This window comes from Hyperoodon ampullatus, assembly GCF_949752795.1.
Source record: "Hyperoodon ampullatus genome assembly, chromosome: 7".
Classification (NCBI taxonomy): domain Eukaryota; kingdom Metazoa; phylum Chordata; class Mammalia; order Artiodactyla; family Ziphiidae; genus Hyperoodon; species Hyperoodon ampullatus.
Genome location: NC_136920.1, coordinates 86,789,155 through 86,811,467, shown reverse-complemented (window position 1 = coordinate 86,811,467; position 22,313 = coordinate 86,789,155). Strand labels below are relative to the sequence as shown.

The 22,313-nt window shown below is 50.8% G+C and overlaps 1 protein-coding gene across 1 annotated transcript; it reads left to right on the top strand.

Moving 5' to 3' along the window:
* Positions 1-6,625: 6,625 nt before the first annotated feature.
* KCNJ5 (potassium inwardly rectifying channel subfamily J member 5) lies at positions 6,626-11,065 on the top strand (the record flags this gene model as incomplete). Its single annotated transcript, XM_079708714.1, has 2 exons — positions 6,626-7,565; positions 10,743-11,065. Exons 1-2 carry the CDS (start codon positions 6,629-6,631, stop codon positions 11,063-11,065), a joined length of 1,260 nt encoding a protein of 419 aa, XP_079564840.1. The 5' UTR covers positions 6,626-6,628.
* Between the last annotated feature and the right edge of the window lie 11,248 nt (positions 11,066-22,313).

The following is a 22,313-nucleotide window of genomic DNA, read 5'->3' as shown; positions in this document are numbered from 1 at the left end:
TGCTCAGGGGTCCCCTGTCTCCACAGCCCCCGTGCCTCCCCTCCTCCTCTTCCCACGCTCCTGTGTGGAGAAGGCAGGTCACAAGCAAGAGAAACGCCCTGATCCGAGCACCAGAACCATCTCTGCCTCGGTGTGAAAAGAACCGAAAGTGAAGGTTCTTAAAAAGTTCTTCAGGCACGGCTTCTGGGGAAAGAGAGTGAGGGGTTCCCCACCAGGACCCCACAGAGACCAGAGCCATCTAAGACCTCTTCCTCTCCAAGCCGCAAGCGCCAATCTGGTGCAGCCGCTGTGGAATCTAGACACTGCGTTGGGTCTTAGCTCCCAGCAGATGCTGTGTGACTCTGGGCGTGTTATTTAAGCTCTCTCCTAGCTCCCGCCTTTGTAAGATGAAGACGGTGCCCTCCTCGCAGGAGTGAATGAAATGAAGCCACATGGCAGCACGATGCTGGCGCGGCAGGCACAGGGCCCTGGTGGTCCTCCTTCCTCGTCCTTGATGCCTGAAGCTCTCCTGCCCCCCCAACTCCCACCCCCACCCCTAGACAGAGGATAACAGAGCTACCACTTAGGAGAGCTCCCATCAGCCACGCACTGAGCACACACCTTTCGTTTCATCGTCACAGCAACGCTCTTTGCGGCACTATTATTGTCCCCATTTTACAGATAAAGTAACTGAGGCTTACAGAGAAGTCACTTCCCCGGGAGTCCCTCAGCTCAAGGTAAAGTAGCAAGCTAGGCAAGCTGGTGACTAACTCGTCATTACCTGGTTTCCTCTTCTGTCGTGTTTTAGTTGTTTATTTCTGCCGTCACGCCTGACCACAGACGTACTGCTTTAAAGCGCCATTGGTCGGCTCCCGGTTCTGAAGGTCGGAAGTCCAGACGCTACGTGATCACGTTCTCCACTCAGAGTCTCGCGAGACCAAAACGCAAGTGTCAGCAGCTGCACGGCATCTGGCGCTCAGGCACTCCTCCGGCTCCTGTGGTAGTGGAAGAATCTTGTTCTTTGCGGCTGTAGGACTGAGGTCCTCGTTGCCCTTCTGGCTGTCAGTGAGGGGCTGCTCTCGGCTCCTGAGGGCCACCCACATTCCTCGCCACAATGCTCCTCCGTCTTGAAAGCCAGCAAAGGAAACACCTGTCTCGTCAAATTCCTCTCATGCCTCCAGTGTCCTGCTTCAGGAAAAGCCCAGTCTTTTTAAGGGCTTCTCTGACTAGGTCTGGCTCACCCCCAAACGATCTGCCTTGCTTAGAGTCAACTGGGCTAGCACAACACCCACTCACGGGAGTGAGAACCCCATCCCCACGTCCGGGGATGTACAGGGAGTGTATGGGGGCAGGAATCATGGGGGCCTCTCAGAATTCTTCCTACTCTCAGGACTTCCCTGGCGGCCCAGTGGTTAAGAATTCGCCCTCCAATGCAGGGAACACAGGTTCGATCCCTGGTCGGGGTACTGAGATCCCACTTGCCACCGGGCAACTAAGCCCACGCACTCTACAACCCACACACCGCAGCTAGAGAGAAGCCCGAGCGCCACAACGAAGAGCCTGCATGCCGTAACTAAGACCCGATGCAGCCAAATAAATGAATAAATATTTTTAAAAAAAGATGTAGGTAAGATTTAAAAAAAACAAAAGAATTCTTCCTACTCTCATGTGCCCTCTCTGTTCCAAGTACATACTCTACTGGTAAGACTTTTTATACTTCCTGCTCACCTTGAGGGTCTTTGAGGGCATTGGAGCAGCTTATTCATCAATCAGTTTGGAGTCTTTTCATATTTAACAAGCAGTACAGCCGTATAGACTCATATAGAACAGTAGACAAGTATCTCAGTCTGAGAAATGGGTATATTCCCTCCATAACTCTTCCTCCAATCTCACGCCAAATCACAAATCTCAGGAAACTCAGACTTTGATCCAGTGTATCTAAGAGAGAAAGGAGGAAATTGCTAAGGGCGCCTGCTATGCCCATTTCACAGTAGGGGAACTGAGTCTGAGACAAGACTCCCAGGCCAGTGCTGTCTTCAGGAAGCCCTGCTGGCCCCCAAGTTCAGTTTCTATCAAACTGCTACATCCATGACTTTCTAAAGCACCCCCATGACACAGCGTTTTCTTCACTGGGGACGTGAGAGGTGTTTTGGGAATTCTTAATGCAGAGGTGCATTTAAGTGGACGTCAGATTCACTAATGCATTATCTAAAATACAACTGCCTTTGATTTTGCCTCTTTTGATTCTTTCTCCACTTGTGTTTTTATATCAAAGAGATTCAACCACTTTGCTGGACTTGAAGCTCTGTCTTTCCCAAGAGCTTTCATCGTGTCTTGGCACAGCTTTCCATTCAGGGACACAGGAGAGAATGAAAGATGAAGAGCAGTGTTGGGCTTGATGTGACTGAATGGGATTTGCTCAAGTCAGGCCCTCTTCCTGGCTCTGCGGAGAGCAGTGCCCACACGCAGCTGGCCACGGCCAGGTCAACACTTTCTCCCTGCCTCTGTCTCCACAGACCCCTGGGTTCAAAGAGACAATGCTAGAATACAAACTATACAAGGCCTGGGTCTGCATTCATCTTACTGCTTTATCACCAGCTCCTAGCACACGAGTTGAACTATTAATAGTTCTTCAATTAGTGTTTGCTCAGTGGATGCATAAATTAATAGAATGGATCTTGAAAACCTGATTAAAGAATCTTCATTGTCCATGAAAACCCTTTGACTTGTTGGGCCACAGCACTGGAAACCAAGATTTCTAGGGTGGGCAATTTGCTTACTCTTAGAAGGAATCCAGGTAGACAAGGGACCCTGCCTGATACCTGCCCTGCAGATTGCACACTGGAGCTTTAAATACTTGACTTAGAAGCTCCCAGCCTCTGTCTTCTTTAAAATGGTGTTATTGGGAAATTGCATTAAATTTCCATTCAAGCAGAGTTTGTAACTATTCACATTTATACTTATACTTACGTTTATTTTCATATATTCTTTCCCTGGGTCCCCATAAGGGCCTCTGGGACTGGAGGGGTGGAGAATATTATCCAAGGTTTATAGCAGATCAGACTGAAGCAAAGAAAGTTAAGACTTTTACTTTGGATCACAGAGCAGGTGTGTTGAAAGCTGAGCTAGAATCCAGATCTCACCCTGGGTTGAACGAGTAATACCTCCTGCAGAGGATTCGAGCTCACATGGAGCACGGGGACCAATATCAAATCAGAAGCCAGCCTCTTTTCCTGTCTGCTGGACACAAAACGTTTTCAGATCTGAGCTGAGGTGTCCCAGAAAGCCGTTTTCTGTTTCCATCACAGAACAAGGCCTTCTCCTGCAAGAACGTATGAAAGCATGCTTAAAAGTAAAGAAGGGAACAGTGCAGAAAACCAGCAGAAAGCTCCTTTCCTGAAAGAGCTGCGGGCAGCTGATGTGCTTTCCAGGCGCCCTGGCCAGTGACTCATTCTTGCCGGGGCTGAGCCTGCCCTGCCCAGCGTCAGAGTCTTGAGAAGTCACGGGCAGCACTCCTCACGGCCCCCCATCTGCGTTCCAGCAGCTGGGGTCCCCAGGGGCACCCAGAGCCTCAGGATCTGCAGCCTTTCTCCCCATGTCTGGGCACTCTCTGGTCGAGTGTTCAGTGAACGGTCTCCTGGCTGAGGGGCCGAGCAAAATCGTGCTGGGGATTCTGCAAAGCAGCATCAAGCACGCCCTCCTAGCCCCAGTTATCTCTGCAACTACCACGCGAGGGAGACAAGGAGCAGGTGGCCTCTGCAGAATGGGAAATGGCCAGTGGACGTCTGAGACGAACAGCACTTCCTACGACCCTTCTATATGAGAGTTTCAAGGTTACCCTGGAATAGCTGCAGCCACTCAGGCAGCAGAGGAAAGGTCTGCCTCTCTGTGATGGGTGAGATCTTCCTCACTCAGTCCATCAGGCAGTTGGCTCGTGGTTTATAGAACATTCATCTAGGTTGTGCTATCAGGGACACAGTTTCCTGGGAAGGGACGTAACTGTGAAGTCAAGAGCTTGCTTATAAAGATGAAGAAGGGCTGAAGGATAGTATCCCCAGGATCAGAATCTCCTAGAACCTTCTGGAAGGAGCAGCTCATCAGTCTCAGTCTGCTCCTTGGAACCTCAAGGTCTGCAGGCCATTGGGTGTTGGGGGCTGTGATCCCCCTGGGCTGGAGCCAGACAGACCTAGATCCCAAACCTAAGTCAGCCACTTAGCACCTGAGCTTCATTTTCCTTGTCTGAAAATGGAGTGATGATAACCGTACTGGTGTAAGAGCTCTGTTGTGAGGCCTAAATGAGCCTATATGATATTCGTGTCTCAGCGAGGTGCCGGGCTCAGGACTGGGCAGACACTGAAGCTATTGCTGTTGCAATCTCACGATCCTGCCCAGCTTCATCAGAGTCTTGGGAGCATTTTAAATGACTGTGGGCACAATATCAGAAAAACAGTAGACTGAGTACTACAGGATTCTGGGTGTTTCTTTAAAGCACAGCATATACTCCAAAAATATTTTATAGCCCTTTTGAAAACCTTGGGCCATTAACACATCCTGCCCATCTCAATTTCTTAGAGGGCAGGGAATTACTGTATCAGAATTTTTAATGGTGGGTCTACACAGCAATTTTTCATATTCGTAAGGGTTCAAACGGCCACAGACCTTCGGCTCAGAAGGTAGGAGTGACCGCAAGGTGACTTGTGACTCAGACACATGTTGCCTTTTCCTTTCTGTCTGCTGCTAAGATCTCAGATAAAAAGAAGGAAGACAGGGAGGGATAAAGGAAACAGCATAGACTTTGGGCCTGACCAGCGAGAACCCAAATATCAGCTCTTCCACATGGATGTCACTTATCCTCTTTGGGACTCATTTCTTATTTATTCATCCATTTATTCAATAGTAATTTTTGAGTACACAGTATGTGCCAGGCTCTGCTGTGGGTACTTGGGATGTATCGGGGAACAAAACAGACCCCAAATCGAGCTGGGGGGTGGGGGGCTTACATCCTAAAGGAGGGAGAGAGACTGTTGGAAATAAGCCTGATGCCTGAGCAAACAGTGCAGTGTTTCTATAATGGAGATTACAAGCTCTCACTCCCACGGGTTGTTGTGGCAATAACAAGTGACTGTCCATGTATCAGGCATGGAATACAGTAGCCATTTAATAAAGTGTTGCAATTACTATTTTTTAAATTGCTCCCAGGTTTCTTTTTTTTTTTTTTTTTTTTTGCAGTACGCGGGCCTCTCACTGTTGTGGCCTCTCCCGTTGCGGAACACAGGCTTTGGACGCGCAGGCTCAGCAGCCATGGCTCACGGGCCCAGCCGCTCCGCGGCATGTGGGATCTTCCCAGACCGGGGCATGAACCCGTGTCCCCTGCATCGGCAGGCGGACTCTCAACCACTGCGCCCCCAGGGAAGCCCTCCCAGGTTTCTTAAACCCTTTAAACACTAAATGTGGAGTTTGCACCTGGAATGTGTTTGTTTATTCATTCAACAAGCAACTATTGAGCTTCCATTATATGCTAGAGCCTGTACTAGGCACCAGGGATATAAGTGAATAATATAAGAAAACATGGTCCCTGCCCTGAGCATCTCCCAGGCTACTGCTGGTCCATATCTGTTGGTCCATTGTACACTAGAGGAGAGGCCTTTGAGGGCACAAAGGCAGAGTGACCTTGAAGTTCATGGTTTCTGAATCAGAATGGTCCACCTCAGTGATGACGTTTTTTTTTTTATTGACATATAGTTGATTTACAGTGTTGTGTTAATTTCTTCTGTACATCAAAGTGACTCAGTTATACATATATATATATATTCTTTTTCATATTCTTTTCCATTATGGTTTATCACAGGATATTGAAGATAGTTCCCTGTGCTATACAGTATATACTATACTTGTTCTTTATCCATTCTGTATATGATAGTTTGCATCTACTCACCCCAAACTCCCATTCCTTCCCTCCCCCCCACCCCTGCTCCCCGTTGGCAACCACAAGTCTGTTCTCTATATTTTGAGTCTGTTTTTGTTTGGTAGGTATGTTCATTTGTATCGTATTTTAGATTCCACATATAAGTGATACCATATGGTATTTGTCTTTCTCTTTCTGACTTACTCCCCTTAGTATGATAATCTCTAGGTCCTACCATGTTGCTGCAAATGACATTATTTCATTCTTTTTGATGGCTGAGTAATATTCCATTGTATATATGTACCACATCTTCTTTATTCATTCATTTGTTGATGGACATTTAGGTTGCTTCCATGTCTTGGGTATTGTAAATAGGGCTGCTATGAACGTAGGGGTGCATGTATCTTTTCAAATTAGAGCTTTCTGCAGATATATGCCCAGGAGTGGGATTGCTGGATCATATATTAGCTCTATTTTTAGTTTTTTGAGGAACCTCCACACTGTTCTCCACAGTGGCTGCACCAATTTACATTCCCACCAACAGTGTAGGAGGGTTCCCTTTCCTCCACACCCTCCTCAGCATTTGTTATTCGTAGACTTTTTAGTGATGTCCATTCTGACTGCTGTGAGGTGGTACCTCATAGTTTGATTTGCATTTCTCTAATAATTAACTGATGTTGAGCATCTTTTCTTGTGCCTATTGGCCATCTGATGATGTCTTCTTTAATTCAGCATACCCCAGCTATGGCTGGCGATTCTAGGAATGCCATGAACCAGGATATGGAGATTGGGGTCACTCCCAGGGACCCTAAGAAGGTTCCCAAGCAGGCCCGCGATTATATCCCCATCGCCACCGACCGCACGCGCCTGCTGGCGGAGGGCAAGAAGCCCCGGCAGCGCTACATGGAGAAGAGTGGCAAGTGCAACGTCCACCACGGCAACGTCCAGGAGACCTACCGCTACCTGAGCGACCTCTTCACCACCCTGGTGGACCTCAAGTGGCGCTTCAACCTGCTCGTCTTCACCATGGTCTACACCGTCACCTGGCTGTTCTTTGGGTTCATCTGGTGGCTCATCGCTTACATCCGGGGTGACCTGGACCACATCGGGGACCGGGAGTGGATCCCCTGTGTCGAAAACCTCAGTGGCTTCGTGTCCGCCTTCCTGTTCTCCATCGAGACCGAGACCACCATCGGGTACGGCTTCCGGGTGATCACGGAGAAGTGTCCAGAGGGCATCATCCTCCTTCTGGTCCAGGCCATCCTCGGCTCCATCGTCAACGCCTTCATGGTGGGGTGCATGTTCGTCAAGATCAGCCAGCCCAAGAAGAGAGCCGAGACCCTCATGTTCTCCAGCAACGCCGTCATCTCCCTGCGGGACGAGAAGCTCTGCCTCATGTTCCGGGTGGGCGACCTTCGCAACTCGCACATCGTGGAGGCCTCCATCCGCGCCAAGCTCATCAAGTCCCGGCAGACCAAGGAGGGGGAGTTCATCCCGCTGAACCAGACCGACATCAACGTGGGCTTCGACACAGGCGACGACCGCCTCTTTCTGGTGTCCCCGCTCATCATCTCTCACGAGATCAACGAGAAGAGCCCTTTCTGGGAGATGTCCCGGGCCCAGCTGAATCAGGAGGAGTTTGAAATCGTGGTCATCCTGGAAGGGATGGTGGAGGCAACAGGTGAGCTGCTTTCTCTTCCTCAGCCCCTCCCCTCAGGCCACTGCCAGGACTCCAGAAGGTGGAGTCTCCAGACGGCAGCTCAACCGCCCGACCCCTGAACGGTGATCTGGGGGGTACCGTTCCTCAAGGTGGAGGGGTGAGAGCAGCTAAGGTGTACAGAGCCCACCCAACGTCTGGGCCCATTCTAGACTCTAAACTCGCAGTAGCTCAGTGAGTGACATAGTTTTCCTTCAGTTGTAGATATGGAAACAGAGACACAGGCAAATTATATGCCCAGGAGCAAGGGCTCCTAAGTCATGGAGCCAGGATGCAGGTCAAAGCCAGGTGACCCAAAGCCAGCATTGGTTTCCAACAGGCTACACATAACTGCCATCGTGGAGGAGGTGTCACCCAAAGAGACTTCTGTGAGCAAATAACTTTGGGAAACTCTGGGTTAAACAAATGTGAACCGGCTTCTTACAGTAGGACTTGGCATTGTCGTTTTACGTGTAAATCACCTCCTGAGGAGAGGACAGGATGCGGCATTTCCCAAACCCAAGGTTCCCAAAGTCACAGAATCCTCTTTTGGGAGAGACACCTATGGGCCCCTGTGGGCCCCTGTGGAGCAGGCTGCCCCTCATCTTCCCTGTGGAAAGGGCTCCATGAACACGAGGTGTGCAGAAAACAGTGCATCGCACCCACACGTGCCCGGCCAGCCCCTCCCTGCCCAGTGACTGACTCACGGGCAGCCAAGCGCTTCCCAAGGCCAAGCTTTGTGCGGGGCTCGGGGAGCCCAAGGCCTGGGGGACCCCGTGTCCCTGCTGTATTCCCTGGGCCGAGGAGCCCCCGTTAACCTTGCACCCACCCCTTCTGCTGCCCCCCTTCACTCACGAAGGAGTCTGAGCCACAGGTCTGACGCTAAGGATGACTTGCAGAAATCTCACCCAGGCTCGGAATATACATATTTTTCTAATCTGGCAACAACGCTGGAGGGCTGGCTTTAAGCTCCTGTTAAAGATGTGGTAGCAGCTTTGTGCAGACAGGAAGGGTTCATGCTCAGGTCTGTGACTACACCTTGTCTGCCACACCACACTCTCCCCCAAAACGTTGGAGGCCTGGCACAAAGGCAGCCAAACAAGGCTTCCTGGCCTCCTGAGAAGCTGGGTGCTGGGTGGGAGACTTGCACCGGGCAGCCACAGACCCTCCTGATCGGAGCCAGTGGAACCGGCTGGGGTGCGAACAAGCTCCAGAGGCCTGGACGGAGGGGGCTGCGTGGCCATCTGCTGGGGTCCAAGCCTGGCCACGCGCCATATGGTGGCAGCAGAGGGAGCCCTTGGGGCCAGGACAGCTGGGATGCAGGGAGTCTCCTCCCACAGGGCCAGGGGCTTGCGGGTCACCCTGACCTTGGTGCCGGTCTTGGATCAGAACGTGGGCTGAGATTCTGGGAAAAGAGCTCCACTTGGAGGCCACAAAGGAGGGGTCAGGTCAGAGACGCGGGGACAAACAGGAAAACGGTGCCTAAGCACGGCCCCTCACGCCCCAGCCCCGCCCTCACTGCCACCTGCTGGCCTCTCCCTCACGATGCCTCAAAGTCAGGTCCTGAGGTTGGCCTGCCCCATCTGGTTGGCCTCCTCTGCCCACATGACCTGGGTAACCCTGGGTCTGCAGGGAGACAAGAGGAGACCACCCACCCACACTGGCTCTGATCTCAGCATCTCTAAGAGCTTGGTGGCCACACGTATGGAGCCAAGTACGGGCTGTGAGTTCAGGCCGAGGTTTGACCAGCACGGCTCTGTGCAGCCTGCCTGTGTGAGTTTGGGCAGATTGCTCAACCTGTCAGCAAGGTGAGGATAATAAACTTCACAGGCTCGCTGGGGGTTAAATGATGAAATGGAGTAGCATATGTGAAGCGCAGTGCCTGCCACCCAGAGGGGTTTCTGTCCTTTCCAAGTGCATTGGAACATGGATGCCAGATACACAAGTAGGTTTCCAGCCCTGGGGCAGCCCCCTCCCAAGCGATGGGACAGGAGAAGGGCAGGAAGACCCCAAGAGGGTTGGCCCAGAGCTTCCATGGAGGTCCTGTCCTGCTGTGTTTCCTGAGGCCCCGAGCCTGCAGACACCTGGCCCGTGTCTAGGCTGGTCAGTGCCCAGCTTGGGCCTCTGCACCTCTGCTGAGCTGGGGGGCTTGTCCAAGGACCGAGGGGAGAGGCCCGGTGCAGGCAGCACCCTGAGAGCAGAGAACAGGCTGCGAGCCGCAGCATGTGGGGTACACTGGAGTTGCCCAGCACCGGAGCACCGAGTGGGGAGCAGCCTCTGCCCTGGGTCTGGTGTGTATGAGACCCCTGCCAGAGAACGTCCAAATTGGGGGGCTGGAACAGGTGTCTCCTTCAGTCCCTGAAGAACACAAGTTAGGACCTTCCTTGGCCGAAAGATTAAATATCAGAAAGCTGCTTCCCCATGACCCTGAGCTCAAAGGCGTCCTCATCCATAAACAAAGCTGTCCTCTCTGGAGAGAAAGCAGCACCTAAAAATAACACAGGCATGCCAGGGCTGAGCGGACAGGGAATGGAGACATTGGAGCATGCTCCAATCAAGGAGCCATGCTGTGAGTTTGTGTGTGTGTGTGTGTGTGTGTGTGCACATGTAGGCTTCTGCCCATGTGTATCCACCCAAAACAACCCCTGGGTGTTCTAAGTGCCTGTCAGTTTCTCTGGGTTCAGCCATGCTGAATTTATCTTTGTTCAAACCCTTTTCCTGCCTCTTTGCTTGTCTCACTCTTCTAGAACTTAATGCATTTTCAGGAACCACATCCATTTCTGAATTATCCACTCCAATCTCTAGGAACCAACTCCAAAATCTGCATTGTTAATTTCTAATTTTCTGCCTCCATCACTCCTCCAGCTCCTTCAGGGCAAGGACCGTGTCTTATTCAGCTTTCTATCTGCATCGTGCTTAGCACAAAGCAGATGTTCAACAAGTGCTTGATGAATGATTGGATGGATGGATGGATGGATGGATGGATGGATGGATGGATGGATGGAAAGATGGATGGATGGATGGATGATAGGGTGGATGGATGGATGGATGACTGATTGGTGGGTGATTGGATGGATAGGTGAATAGATGGATGGATAGATGGGTAGATGATGGATGGATACCTGTGACCACTCCTAACACATGTGCCTTCTGTTCACCCAGGCATGACTTGCCAAGCACGGAGCTCCTACATGGATACGGAGGTGCTCTGGGGCCACCGATTCACTCCAGTCCTCACCTTGGAAAAGGGCTTCTATGAGGTGGACTACAACACCTTCCATGACACCTATGAAACAAACACGCCCAGCTGCTGTGCCAAGGAGCTGGCAGAAATGAAGCGGGAAGGCCGGCTCCTGCAGTACCTCCCCAGTCCCCCACTGCCAGGAGGCTGTGCTGGAGCACAGCTAGACACAGAGGCTAAGCAGGATGGGGAGAAAGAGCCTGAGGGTCTGAGTGGGTCCCAGGAGACCAGGGGCTCGGTGTGAGGACGGTACTCTCCCCGCGACCTCCCCTCACTGGCTTCTCATGAGCACAGATAGATGCTGCAGGGCTGGGGGCAGAGGGGTGAACCAGCTGAGCGTGCTGGGGGTCAGCCAGGAGCCGTTAGGCTCTGTGGGGAAGAGCAGTAACCCAGTCCTGGCACCTCCCAGCTCTTACCTGGGCCCCTGTGGCAGTGCTGCTTCTTCTCCCCTGGCCTCTGTCACACTGGCTAAGGGCCAGGCCAGGAGGGGTTGCCCCACAATGAAACACGCAGGTGGCCTCTGTCCTCACACCCCTCTCTCTGCCAACTGGCCTGGATCACCTGTCTCTTTGGGTTTCACACACCCATGGGCAGCAGCCCTCCAGGGATGACACCCAGAGAGGGCTGTCACCCCCTTCCCCTCATTCTGATCACCCTGGGGCTTGTTGTGGATTCAGGGCGGGGAGATTCTGCCTGCCCGGAAGCTCAAACCCCCGGTCCTCAGGGGGAGCTCACAGACTTCGGGGTTAAGGTTGATCCAAGTCTTGCAGCAGGTCCTTGCAAATCTGTGACCAGTGACCACTTAGTGCGCTACAGAGTGCAAGGCCCTTGCTGGACGATCCCTGCATTACCTGTGAAGTGTGTGTTTTCCCCTGCTGTGTTCTGCGTGTCTAACGTAGCCTACAGATCACTGCTTTCCTTTGGGTGACATTTAGTCGGGGCCCTGGGCCGCAGAGCACCTCGGGCACGTGCAGTGTCAACGTTGGTCACTTCCTGGCCTTCCCAGCCACACCGTGCCTGCACCTCCCACCAAAGAGAGAACCCCAGCAGCTGGATCTTTGCTGGGACTGTTGGCCCAAGAATCTCAAAGTACTTCTGAGCTTCACTGTGGTTTAACTCACAATCTCAGAAATCCCACGGATGCTGAGGTCAGAGGACAGGATGAGCCAGTCGGTGTGAAACAGGGAGGGGGAGGGAAGAAACGCAGAGAATGGCAGGCAACTCGAATTTTAAAATCAGCAGCAGCAGCAATTGTCACTGGGATCGCTGACTTCAATCTCTGTTACCAGGTGATGTATGGACATGAAGCAACGGGAGAGGTGCCCGCAGAGACGGCGTCACCTTTGAACCCAGGCTGGCGACCCTCAGCTGGTGCCTAGGCCTGGGCCCTGGGCCTCCCTCCGGCAGGCGGGAGTCTAACACAGCAGCTAGGCCTGGAGAGCAGAGATGATGGCCAGGGGAGGGGGGTGGCGTCACCCTCACCTTGCAGACACGGAGAATCGGGGAGAGAGAGTTGAGTGGACAATGGCATGGGACTTCCCTGGTAGTCCACTGGTTAGGACTTGGCACTTTCACTGCCAAGGACCCGGGTTCAATCCCTGGTCAGGGAACTGAGATCCCACAAGCTGTGTGGCATCACCAAAAAAAACAAAACAAAACAAAACAAACCTGACAATGGCAGAGGTTTTTCCTTTCCAGACTAGAGGCTCAGGAAGAGGACGGACAGATGGTGCAGCTGTCACAGCGATGGGGCACGTCCGGCATGGGTGGAGGCCGACAGGTTTCTCATTAGCTGACCTAGACCTGGAGAGAGCTGTCAGATGTTCTGGCCACAGAACTAGGGAGGCCTCACCACCCCTGCACAGCTCTCAGCTGGCCTTTGAAAATGGAAGCATCTTCCTGCCCCAGACACGAATGGCCTTCCCTCGGAGTGAGAGCAGGAAGTTAAGGCAGAGCACAGGGGACTGGGTTTGGATCTCAGGCCCACTTCCCCTGGGGCTGGGTGGTCCAGGTCCTGGGGCTGCAGAGAAGAGAAGCAGTCATCCACACTTGGGGGGAGGGGCACCCCGGTGCTTGGGCCCCGGGGGCTGGACCTGGACAGGTGGGCGCGGGAAATCAGTGAGCAGTGGGGTCTTCCCGACAGAGGCGTGATGCTGAGCCCTGGCTCCTGGCATCCTTCTGCGGTGAAGAAGGGCTTGGAGGGAACGGGGAAGGGCTGGAATGCTGCCCTCTGGGGGAAAGGGAACAGGCAGGCTGGCGCACCCCAGTGGGGCGCTGCTCACCATCAGGAATCTGAGGCAGGGAGCCTGTTACCGAGACCGCGGATGCCTTGCGGGTGGAGGAGCTACAGCTGGAACTGTCAGACCGGAGGGCCGGTCCTCAGCTCAGGCCCGCCATATCCAAGGCTTGCACTGCAGGACTGTTTCCGCACCCCTCCCACCCCCAGCAGATCTAAATGCTGCTTTTGTCGAAACCGATCAGTGCCTGCAGGTTTAGCGCCCTCGGTGAGGCAGCTAAGCAAGGACGGGGAAACCATGGGAGAAGCTAGCCTTGCAGCTGGACTGGGTCCTGGTCCTGTTCACACCTGCCTCCTTAGCATCCCCAGGTGGCCACGTGAGCAGTAGCCTCCAGGAACCTGGGCCACATCACGTCTGTCAGCCAACTACAGACGCTGTGGAGGCCACAGAAGAGGAAGAGATGAGCACAGTCCTATTCGAAAGCCCTCTGATGGGCCAGAGCTCACTCTACTGGGATGAAGCAGGTAGTAATCCCAGAGTACACATTAGCTGCTTTGTCTCAAGAAAATTCAAATGCAAGATGACGGCCCTTTTTATCCTAAGGCAAGTCTTTCTTGAGGACCAATTGATCTAACTAAAGTTTTGAAACATTCTTCAAATCCTTTTCTGGAAGTTCTTGTATAAACATGGACTCACTCAATGTAAAGTCTGACGAAGGTCAGAACCTCAATGGAGATCACTTTAAAAACGTTGCATTTGCCCACAAGCCACCTGTGGGTCCCAGCCCTTAGCTGCACGGCTCTGAGATCACCCATTGCCTCTGATGGGCCACAGAGAGGTGAGCCAGGCTGTAAGGGGGGCTCCCCACAGGCCTCAGCATCTCCAAGATCCCAAAGAATGTCCTCATGGGTCAGACCCCGAAAGCCTTGGGAGCTACCTTCCTGCCTCAGCTTCCATGTCCTTCCTCTCTGGAGCCGTTCCCTGTAAGGGAGAAGCCCCCAGGAGCTCAGAAGAAGGTAGTCCCCCTAGGCATCCTCTCCCCATCAGTCTGACACCTGCTAGGTCTCCACAGCCTTGTCCAAAGGCCCCTGGTCCTGGGCCAGGTTGAATGGGTTTTGCCCGTGACTCTCCCCTCCAGATGCCACCGTTGCTGTGCAGTCAGCCCACTTTCTGTCATTTCCTCGTGCTGCTTGAGGCCCTGGCCGGAGCAGCTGGCCTTGACGGAGGGGAAGGAGCCCCTGTCTGTCTGGGGGAGTCCCCCTGCTCGTGATCGGTAACAGCCGGGCACCTTCTGCCACATGCTGGTCCCACGCCTGCCTTCCAGCATGCTCAGCCCTGTGTCTCCCGTGAGCTGAGAGCCACAGAAACTCGAAGTTTTTTTTTTTTTTTTTTTTTTTTTTTTTTTTTTTTTTTTTTTTGCGGTACGCGGGCCTCTCACTGTTGTGGCCTCTCCCATTGCGGAGCACAGGATTCAGACGCGCAGGCTCAGCGGCCATGGCTCACGGGCCCAGCCGCTCCGCGGCAACGTGGGATTTTCCCGGACTGGGGCACGAACTCATGTCCCCTGCATCGACAGGCGGACTCTCAACCACTGCGCCACCAGGGAAACCCGAAACTCGAAGTTTTTGTACGGAAGTTGCCAGAAACTAAAACGAACCCCCCGACCAAAAGTTGCCTGTTGGGCTTCCCTGGTGGCGCAGTGGTTGAGAGTCTGCCTGCCGATGCGGGGACACGGGTTCGTGCCCCGGTCCGGGAAGATCCCATATGCCGCGGAGTGGCTGGGCCGGTGAGTCATGGCCTGCGCGTCCGGAGCCTGTGCTCCGCAACGGGAGAGGCCACGGCAGTGAGAGGCCCGCGTACCGCAAAAAAAAAAAAAAAATAAAGCTGCCTGTTGTTGTCCAAGAATATGCCCTGAACACATCTCTGTGCAAACCATTTACTGCGCACCTACTACGTGCCCAGCGATGTGTTAGGCCCTTGCCCGGAAGATGGCACTGAATTCTCAAAACACTGCAGAGAAGCTCTTAGGAACCCCTTGCTACCAAAAAGATAACTGAGGCTCAGCAAGGTTAGTTCGTTTGCTCAAGGCCACAGGTGATCAAAGGAGGCAGGGCCTCTGGGCCCAGCAGAGTCTCCCAAACAAACACGGATGTGCCCTCATCCTATATAATGCCCGCCCCCAGGGCAGCTCCTGAGCTCGGTTGCAGAGGTAAGGCTGCCCCACCTCTTCCGGCTGCTCCTGTGCCCTGCTGTGGACTGTCAGCTTCCAGCCCCCAGCAATGTTCTCCTGTGGCAGAATAATTGGGAAACACCTCTTTTCTGATCCTGAGAGAATTAATGAGCTGTGAAAAGAGATTAGATGGGTAGTCATTGCTTTGGGGAAGAAGCCACTTATTCTGCTCAACTTGGTTTTTGCTAATGACATCCTCTTAAACTCCTGTGTCAAATCCCTTCCTCCCAGTGTAGGATTTGTCAGTCTTCTTATTAAAAAGAACACCATTACACTGCTAAAAAAAAATCATCCAATAAAGTGGATTTGATCTTAACAGAACTCTTTCTCGTTTTAAGTAGATGGCCGTTGGTTTCCCATTCCAATTCACTGCCAGTTTAAGCAAAATTGTCCTTCTTGTTTTCACCAGTCTAAAAACACAGTATCAATATCTAAACTAGAGTGGAGGTGGAGTCTGGGTGAGGAAACTGGAGGTGGAGAGCTGGACCAGGGGTCAGGGCTCAGCCTCCAGGCAAAGGGCAGGGTGAGGGCACCATCACCCAGAGGATGTGAGCGATGTGCTTCTCCTGCTCATTCATTCCCTCCCCTATATCATTCTCACACATTCTTTCATGTTAAATATTCAGAATCTGGGACTTCCTTGGTTGTCCAGTGGTTAAGACTTCACGCTTTCACTGCAGGGGGTGTAGGTTCTATCCCTGGTTGGGGAACTAAGATCCTGCATGCCATATGGACCAAAAAAAAAAAAATTAATAAATATTCAGAATCTACACTACCTAAATAATGAGTGTCTCAAAAATAAACTCAAAATGGATTAAAGACCTAAATGTAAGGCCAGACACTATAAAACTCTTAGAGGAAAACATAGGCAGAACACTCTATGACATAAATCACAGCAAGATCCTTTTTTGACCCACCTCCTAGAGAAATGGAAATAAAACCAAAAATAAACAAATGGGACCTAATGAAACTTCAAAGCTTTGGCACAGCAAAGGAAACTATAAACAAGATGAAAAGACAGCTCTCAGAATGGGAGAAAATATTTGCAAATGAAGCAAATGACAAAGGATTAATCTCCAAAATTTACAAGCAGCTCATGCAGCTCAATATCAAAAGAACAAACAATCCAAAAATGGGCAGAAGACCTAAATAGACATTTCTCCAAAGAAGATATACAGATTACCAACAAACACATGAAAGGATGCTTAACATTACTAATCATTAGAGAAAGGTAAATCAAAACTACAGTGAGGTATCGCCTCACACAGGTCAGAATGGCCATCATTAAAAAATCTAGAAACAATAAATACTGGACAGGGTGTGGAGAAAAGGGAACACTCTTGCACTGTTGGTGGGAATGTAAATTGATACAGCCACTATGGAGAACAGTATGGAGGTTCCTTAAAAAACTACAAATAGAACTACCATACGACCCAGCAATCCCACTACTGGGCATATACCCTGAGAAAACCATAATTCAAAAAGAGTCATGTACCACAATGTTCATTGCAGCTCTATTTACAATAGCCAGGACATGGAAGCAGCCTAAGTGTCCATCGACAGATGAATGGATAAAGAAGATGTGGCACATATATACAATGGAATATTACTCAGACATAAAAAGAAACGAAATTAAGCTATTTGTAATGAGGTGGATGGACCTAGAGTCTGTCATACAGAGTGAAGTAAGTCAGAAAGAGAAAAACAAATACCATATGCTAACACATATATATGGAATCTAAAAAACAAAAATGGTTCTGAAGAACCTAGGTGTAGGACAGGAATAAAGATGCAGACGTAGAGAATGGACTTGAGGAAACAGGGAGGGGGAAGGGTAAGCTGTGACAAAGTGACAGAGTGGCATGGACATATACACACTACCAAATGTAAAATAGATAGCTAGTGGGAAGCAGCCGCATACAGAGCACAGGGAGATCAGCTCGGTGCTTTGTGACCACCTAGAGGGGTGGGATAGGGAGGGTGGAGGGAGACACAAGAGGGAGGAGATATGGGGATATATGTATACATACAGCTGATTCACTTTGTTATACAGCAGAAACTAACACACCATCGTAAAGCAATTATACTCCAATAAAGATGTTAAAATAATAATAATAATAATGAGTGTCAAAAAGCACCCAGTGCAGCGAGCCCCTGCACTGGGGTCTTCATTCATCACATTAATTAGCAAAAGGATTGATTTTACTGAACAATGGGGGAGGGGCAGAGGAGGCTGGGATGTGTCACATGGGCACAGGACTTCAGGATTTTCAAGTGAAGGCCAACGGTTTCTGCCAAGATTGTCATTAGAGGCTTTACAATTGGCTTCCCTTCTGCTCCAGCCCCACCCGACGGGAATTGAACGGTTCAGATCTATGGAATAGGTTAATGAAAGGTCCATCACTTAAACCATTCTGAAAGGATAAAACAGCTCTCCAGGGCTTTGATTTAGGACGGGACGCGGTATTTTCAGTTGTGGAGGAAATGCAGCACTGATGTGTGGGAGCATCTTCCTTGTCTGGCTCTGTGGCCCACCCATGTGACCAGGCATGGCTTAGGCTGGTCCAGCTGCTATGAAAAAACTACCACAGACTGGGTGGCTTACACAACAAACATTTATTTCTCACAGTTTGGTAGGCTGGGAAGTCTAAGATCAAGGCTCCGGCAGATTTGGTGTCTGATGAGAGCCTGCTTCCTGGTTCGTAGACGGCTGTCTTCTCACTGTATCTTCTCACAGTGGAAGGGGTGAGGGAGCTCTCCAGGGTCTCTTTTACAAGGGCACAGATGCCATTTTTGAGGGCTCCACCCTCATCACCTAGTCAGCTCCAAAGACCCCGCTTCCTTGTACCATCACATTAGGGGTCAGGATTGCAACATACGGATCTGGAGGGGACACAACCATTCAGTCCATATGTAAGCACAAGCAGATCAGTGCATGTGACCAAGGCCATAGCAGGTAAATTAGCCTTGGGCAAAAGCACCTGGTAATACTGAGGGTGAGATGGCCTTCATGGTGGTGATGTGGAATACAAAACACGCATAAAGGCCAGGAAGTTCGGGGAACGGTTGGCTGTTCGCCTGCAGGGATGCCTCTTTGCTGGGGATCGTACTGCAAAGATTGTTCAGTATCAGAAGGGAAACTCCAAGTCAGGGGGCAAGAAATGCCCCCTCAATAGACACATTTGCCACTCAAGCCTGGATTACAATTCAAGGAAGGAGAACTACACACAGGTTTCTAGTAAAATGCAAAAATCTGAACATTTTCCTCAGAAAACCGACCTTGCCCAGAAGGTCCAGTCTTTGCTTGTGCCAGTCAGAGAAGCAGGGTGAGACGCATGCACTGGGCATCCCTTTGGACCCTTAGGTGCAGCTGTAAAGCGTGCTGGCTTCTATACGGCAGATAAATGTCTAGGAAGGAGTTTCAGAAACAGAAATGTTGCAGACTTTTTCTCTAAGGAACTATTTACCTTTACTCAGAAACTGCTACTAAAATAACCTCGACTCTCTTAGTGAAGGCAAACGTCCTAAATCACAGGGGAGGAATTAATGAGAATGTGGGCACATGGTACTTTGAACATCATTCTTCTATCCCGTGGCAACAGTGTAATGGAGAAATCCAAGGCTGAGGACGTGAGGCTGCTGGTAGTAAGAACGTGGTTGATAAGTACGTGCATTAAGGAGCCCTTTGTGTGCACACACCGAATGTCATGGTCACATTCCAAATTGCCTCTTAAATAACCATGCTCACGGATCATATGCTAGTTCTATATTTGGTTTTTTAAGGAACCTCCATACTGTTCTCCATAGCGGCTTTACCAAGTTACATTCCCACCAACAGTGTAGGAGGGTTCCCTTTTCTCCACACCCTCTCCAGCATTTATTGTCTTTTCACTTTTTTTTTTTTTTTTGGCCACCAAGCTGCGTGGCTTGCAGGATGTCAGTTCTCCAACCAGGGATGGAACCTGGGGCCACAGCAGTGAAAGTCTGGAATCCTAACTACTAGGCCACTTGTTGGCAGATTTTTTTTTTTTTTTTTTGACTGCGTTGGGTCTTCATTGCTGTGCAGGCTTTCTCTAGTTGTGGCGAGCGGGGGCTACTCTTCGTTGCAGTGTGCAGGCTTCTCATTGTGGTGGCTTCTCTTGTTGTGGAGCGTGGGCTTCAATAGTTGTGGCAAGTGGGCTCAGTAGTTGTGTCTCACGGGCTCTAGAGCGCAGGCTCAGTAGTTGTGGCACATGGGCTTAGTTGCTCCGTGGCATGTGGGATCTTCCTGGACCAGGAAGAAGAAGAAGATTTTGAGGGCCCCTTGCCTCCAGCACTCCACGGGATGATAACTTCAGGGAACCCTCCCACAGACACGCACAAATACTGCTTCTAGAGCCCACAGGATTCCATGGAGATGCTGAGCAAGGAACCCATGGAAGAGCCATGAGGTGAGAACACAAAAGGACCCAATATTTATCCATCCCGTAAGCAGAGCACATTCTTCAAAGTTCCCACCACAGAGACCTGCTTGTTCCCAAGCACGCCAGCTCCCGGGAAGGCCAAACAAGAGAGGACCCATCTTCAAACAAGAGGATTCCTGGGTTTCACGTGGATAACCTCTTCCCTTCCCTCTGAATCTGGCCTATTTTGCTTTCTTTCTTGCATGTTGCGTGGTCTAGATTGCTCTGAATTTCTCTCCTAATTAGTTCTTTTTTACATTGTAGCTTTGCAACTTCTTTTGATTTCCACTGCCCATTTAAATGCCTTATTTTCATTTTTGAAGCATTCTTTTAAACTCATGTCACCTCATTGGTTTTTACTGTGATGTCTGACAGGTAGCTCACTTAAAAGAGTGAAATTTCCATAGTCTCCTTACAGATTTGCATTTTCACATCAACTGGAGAACAGACTGTTGAATCCTTTGAAATAGCTGGTGGGCAGAAAGGTATACTGAATTAAACAATGGGCTTCTTTTGCAGTATGAGAATCAGGGAAGAAAACGTAAGGAATTAACCAGGGGCGAAGAACTTGATCAGTAGATAATATAAGATTTGATTCCTGCATTACTGCCTCTCACTCTACACCATCTCTCTTAATTTATATTCACTATGCCTAGAATAGCCTGTTCTGGAAGGTAATCTAGAAGCAGCCTCCGCTGCAGTTCAATGAACTGTCCCAAATAGTTCCACTTTATTCGTTTTATTCACTTAAAGACGGCCTTCGTGTGTTATGAGTCATGCCTTTCTTTTCCAGGGTGACCACCCATCACTACTCTTCATTGGCAGGAGAGTTGTGCTTCAAGTTTCTGTAGCAAAATCCTTCAGCCACGTTTTAGAAAAAGCCCAATAGATGGTGATTTTTTCATTCACCCATTTACAACACAGATACACAAGACACACACTCCTCCAAGATGCGCAGCCACCATTAATTCACGATTCTTTAGCACACTGTTTCCTTACTGACCTTTGAATTGATTATAATAACCATTGCCTTACTCACTGATTTCAGTGAGAGTTATAAATAGAAAACCATGCACAAACATTAATATCCTACGGTTGCATTAACATCTCACCATTATCTTTAAATGTCACACAGCTGAGGAGCACGAGGTGCTAATGCAGGAAGTGTCTCTGTCTGAACTTGGAATGTGCACACCATCTTGGAAAGAGAAAAACCTTTTCAGGCACATTAAACCTCCACATCTCTTTCCCTGCTGGAGAACAGTGATAACTACCTGCCCTGGTGCAGGGCAGCCAGGCATTGGCCCCTCCTGGCCAACAGGGTTCAGATCCCCTTTGCTCCTTCACACAGGGCAACGGTTCTGAGGGAGGGCTCAGCTTCCGCAGACTGGAGTCATCCAGAGGCCAGCTGTGCTCAGAGACCCACCAGGTCCCTCCAACCTCCTTGCTTGCTCAGCTGCCACCATCTGTTGACCTTGGAGGGGTGGGGGTCCCCTGTCCTGTCACTCAGGGCAGTGGCGGGCGAAGGCACAGGGGGCGGCCCTGGGGGCACGTGCTGCCTTTGGGGTGGGGCTGATTGGGACATAGTGCTCTAGGGCTGCAGCAGTGCTGGGGACCCTGCCCTTCTGAACTGTCCGTGGTCACCGATGTGAGCAGAGGACCTGGGAGATCCACCGGGGCTCCGAGGGCTCTGAAATGCCCGGATGCTGATGGCCTCGGGCTGCCCGCCGCACGTGGACTGTGGGGCTGCCACCTCCTGTGGCTCCCAATCCTGCTGTTTGCTCAGCACACTGGATGGCATGACCGCTTCTCCAAGGCCTCACAGGTTCGTGATTAAGCGTACGGACCCTGGGGGAAAGGCGGGGAAGGAAAAATTGGGAGATTGGGATTGACTTATACACACACTCCTATATATAAAATAGGTAACCAACAAGGACCTACTGTATAGTGTGGGAACTCTACCCAATACTCTGTAATGACCTATATGGGAAAAGAATCTAAAAAGGAGTGGATAAATATATATGTAATTGATTCACTTTGCTGTACACCTGAAACTAACACTACATTGTAAGTCAACTACACTCCAATAAACATTAATTAAAAAATAATGAAAGCATACGGACGCTGGAGCCAGAGAACCTGGAGTTAAGCCCTGGATCTACAGCTTGCCCATGTTCTAGAGCCAGTTACTTCATCTCCTCTGCAAAAGGACATCATCATTTCCCTTCGTGACAGACCAGATGGAGGAATGCAGTTAGTTGATAGCCTCCTGCAGCTGCAGGTGACTCCAGGCTCTGCCTCAGCTTTCAAACCCAAAACCAGGAGCGCTCCGCAGGCAGGCAATCAGTTGCTGGGTCCGTGAGGCTCCCCGGTGAGCACCACTCCCACACCCCGCTCCCCGGGGCCCCCAAGAATCTCTCCAAGCTGCACCACAGTCTGGGGGTCTTCCTGCCCCCCTCCTTCCTCTCGCCCTCCTTTCATAGACTGCAGACCCACGCAGTGACCTGGGGGCCTTCTGCCCACTTCTGCTTAGTCTCCCCTTTCTCAGGACCATCCCTCCCCACACATCTCCTGGACATTCTT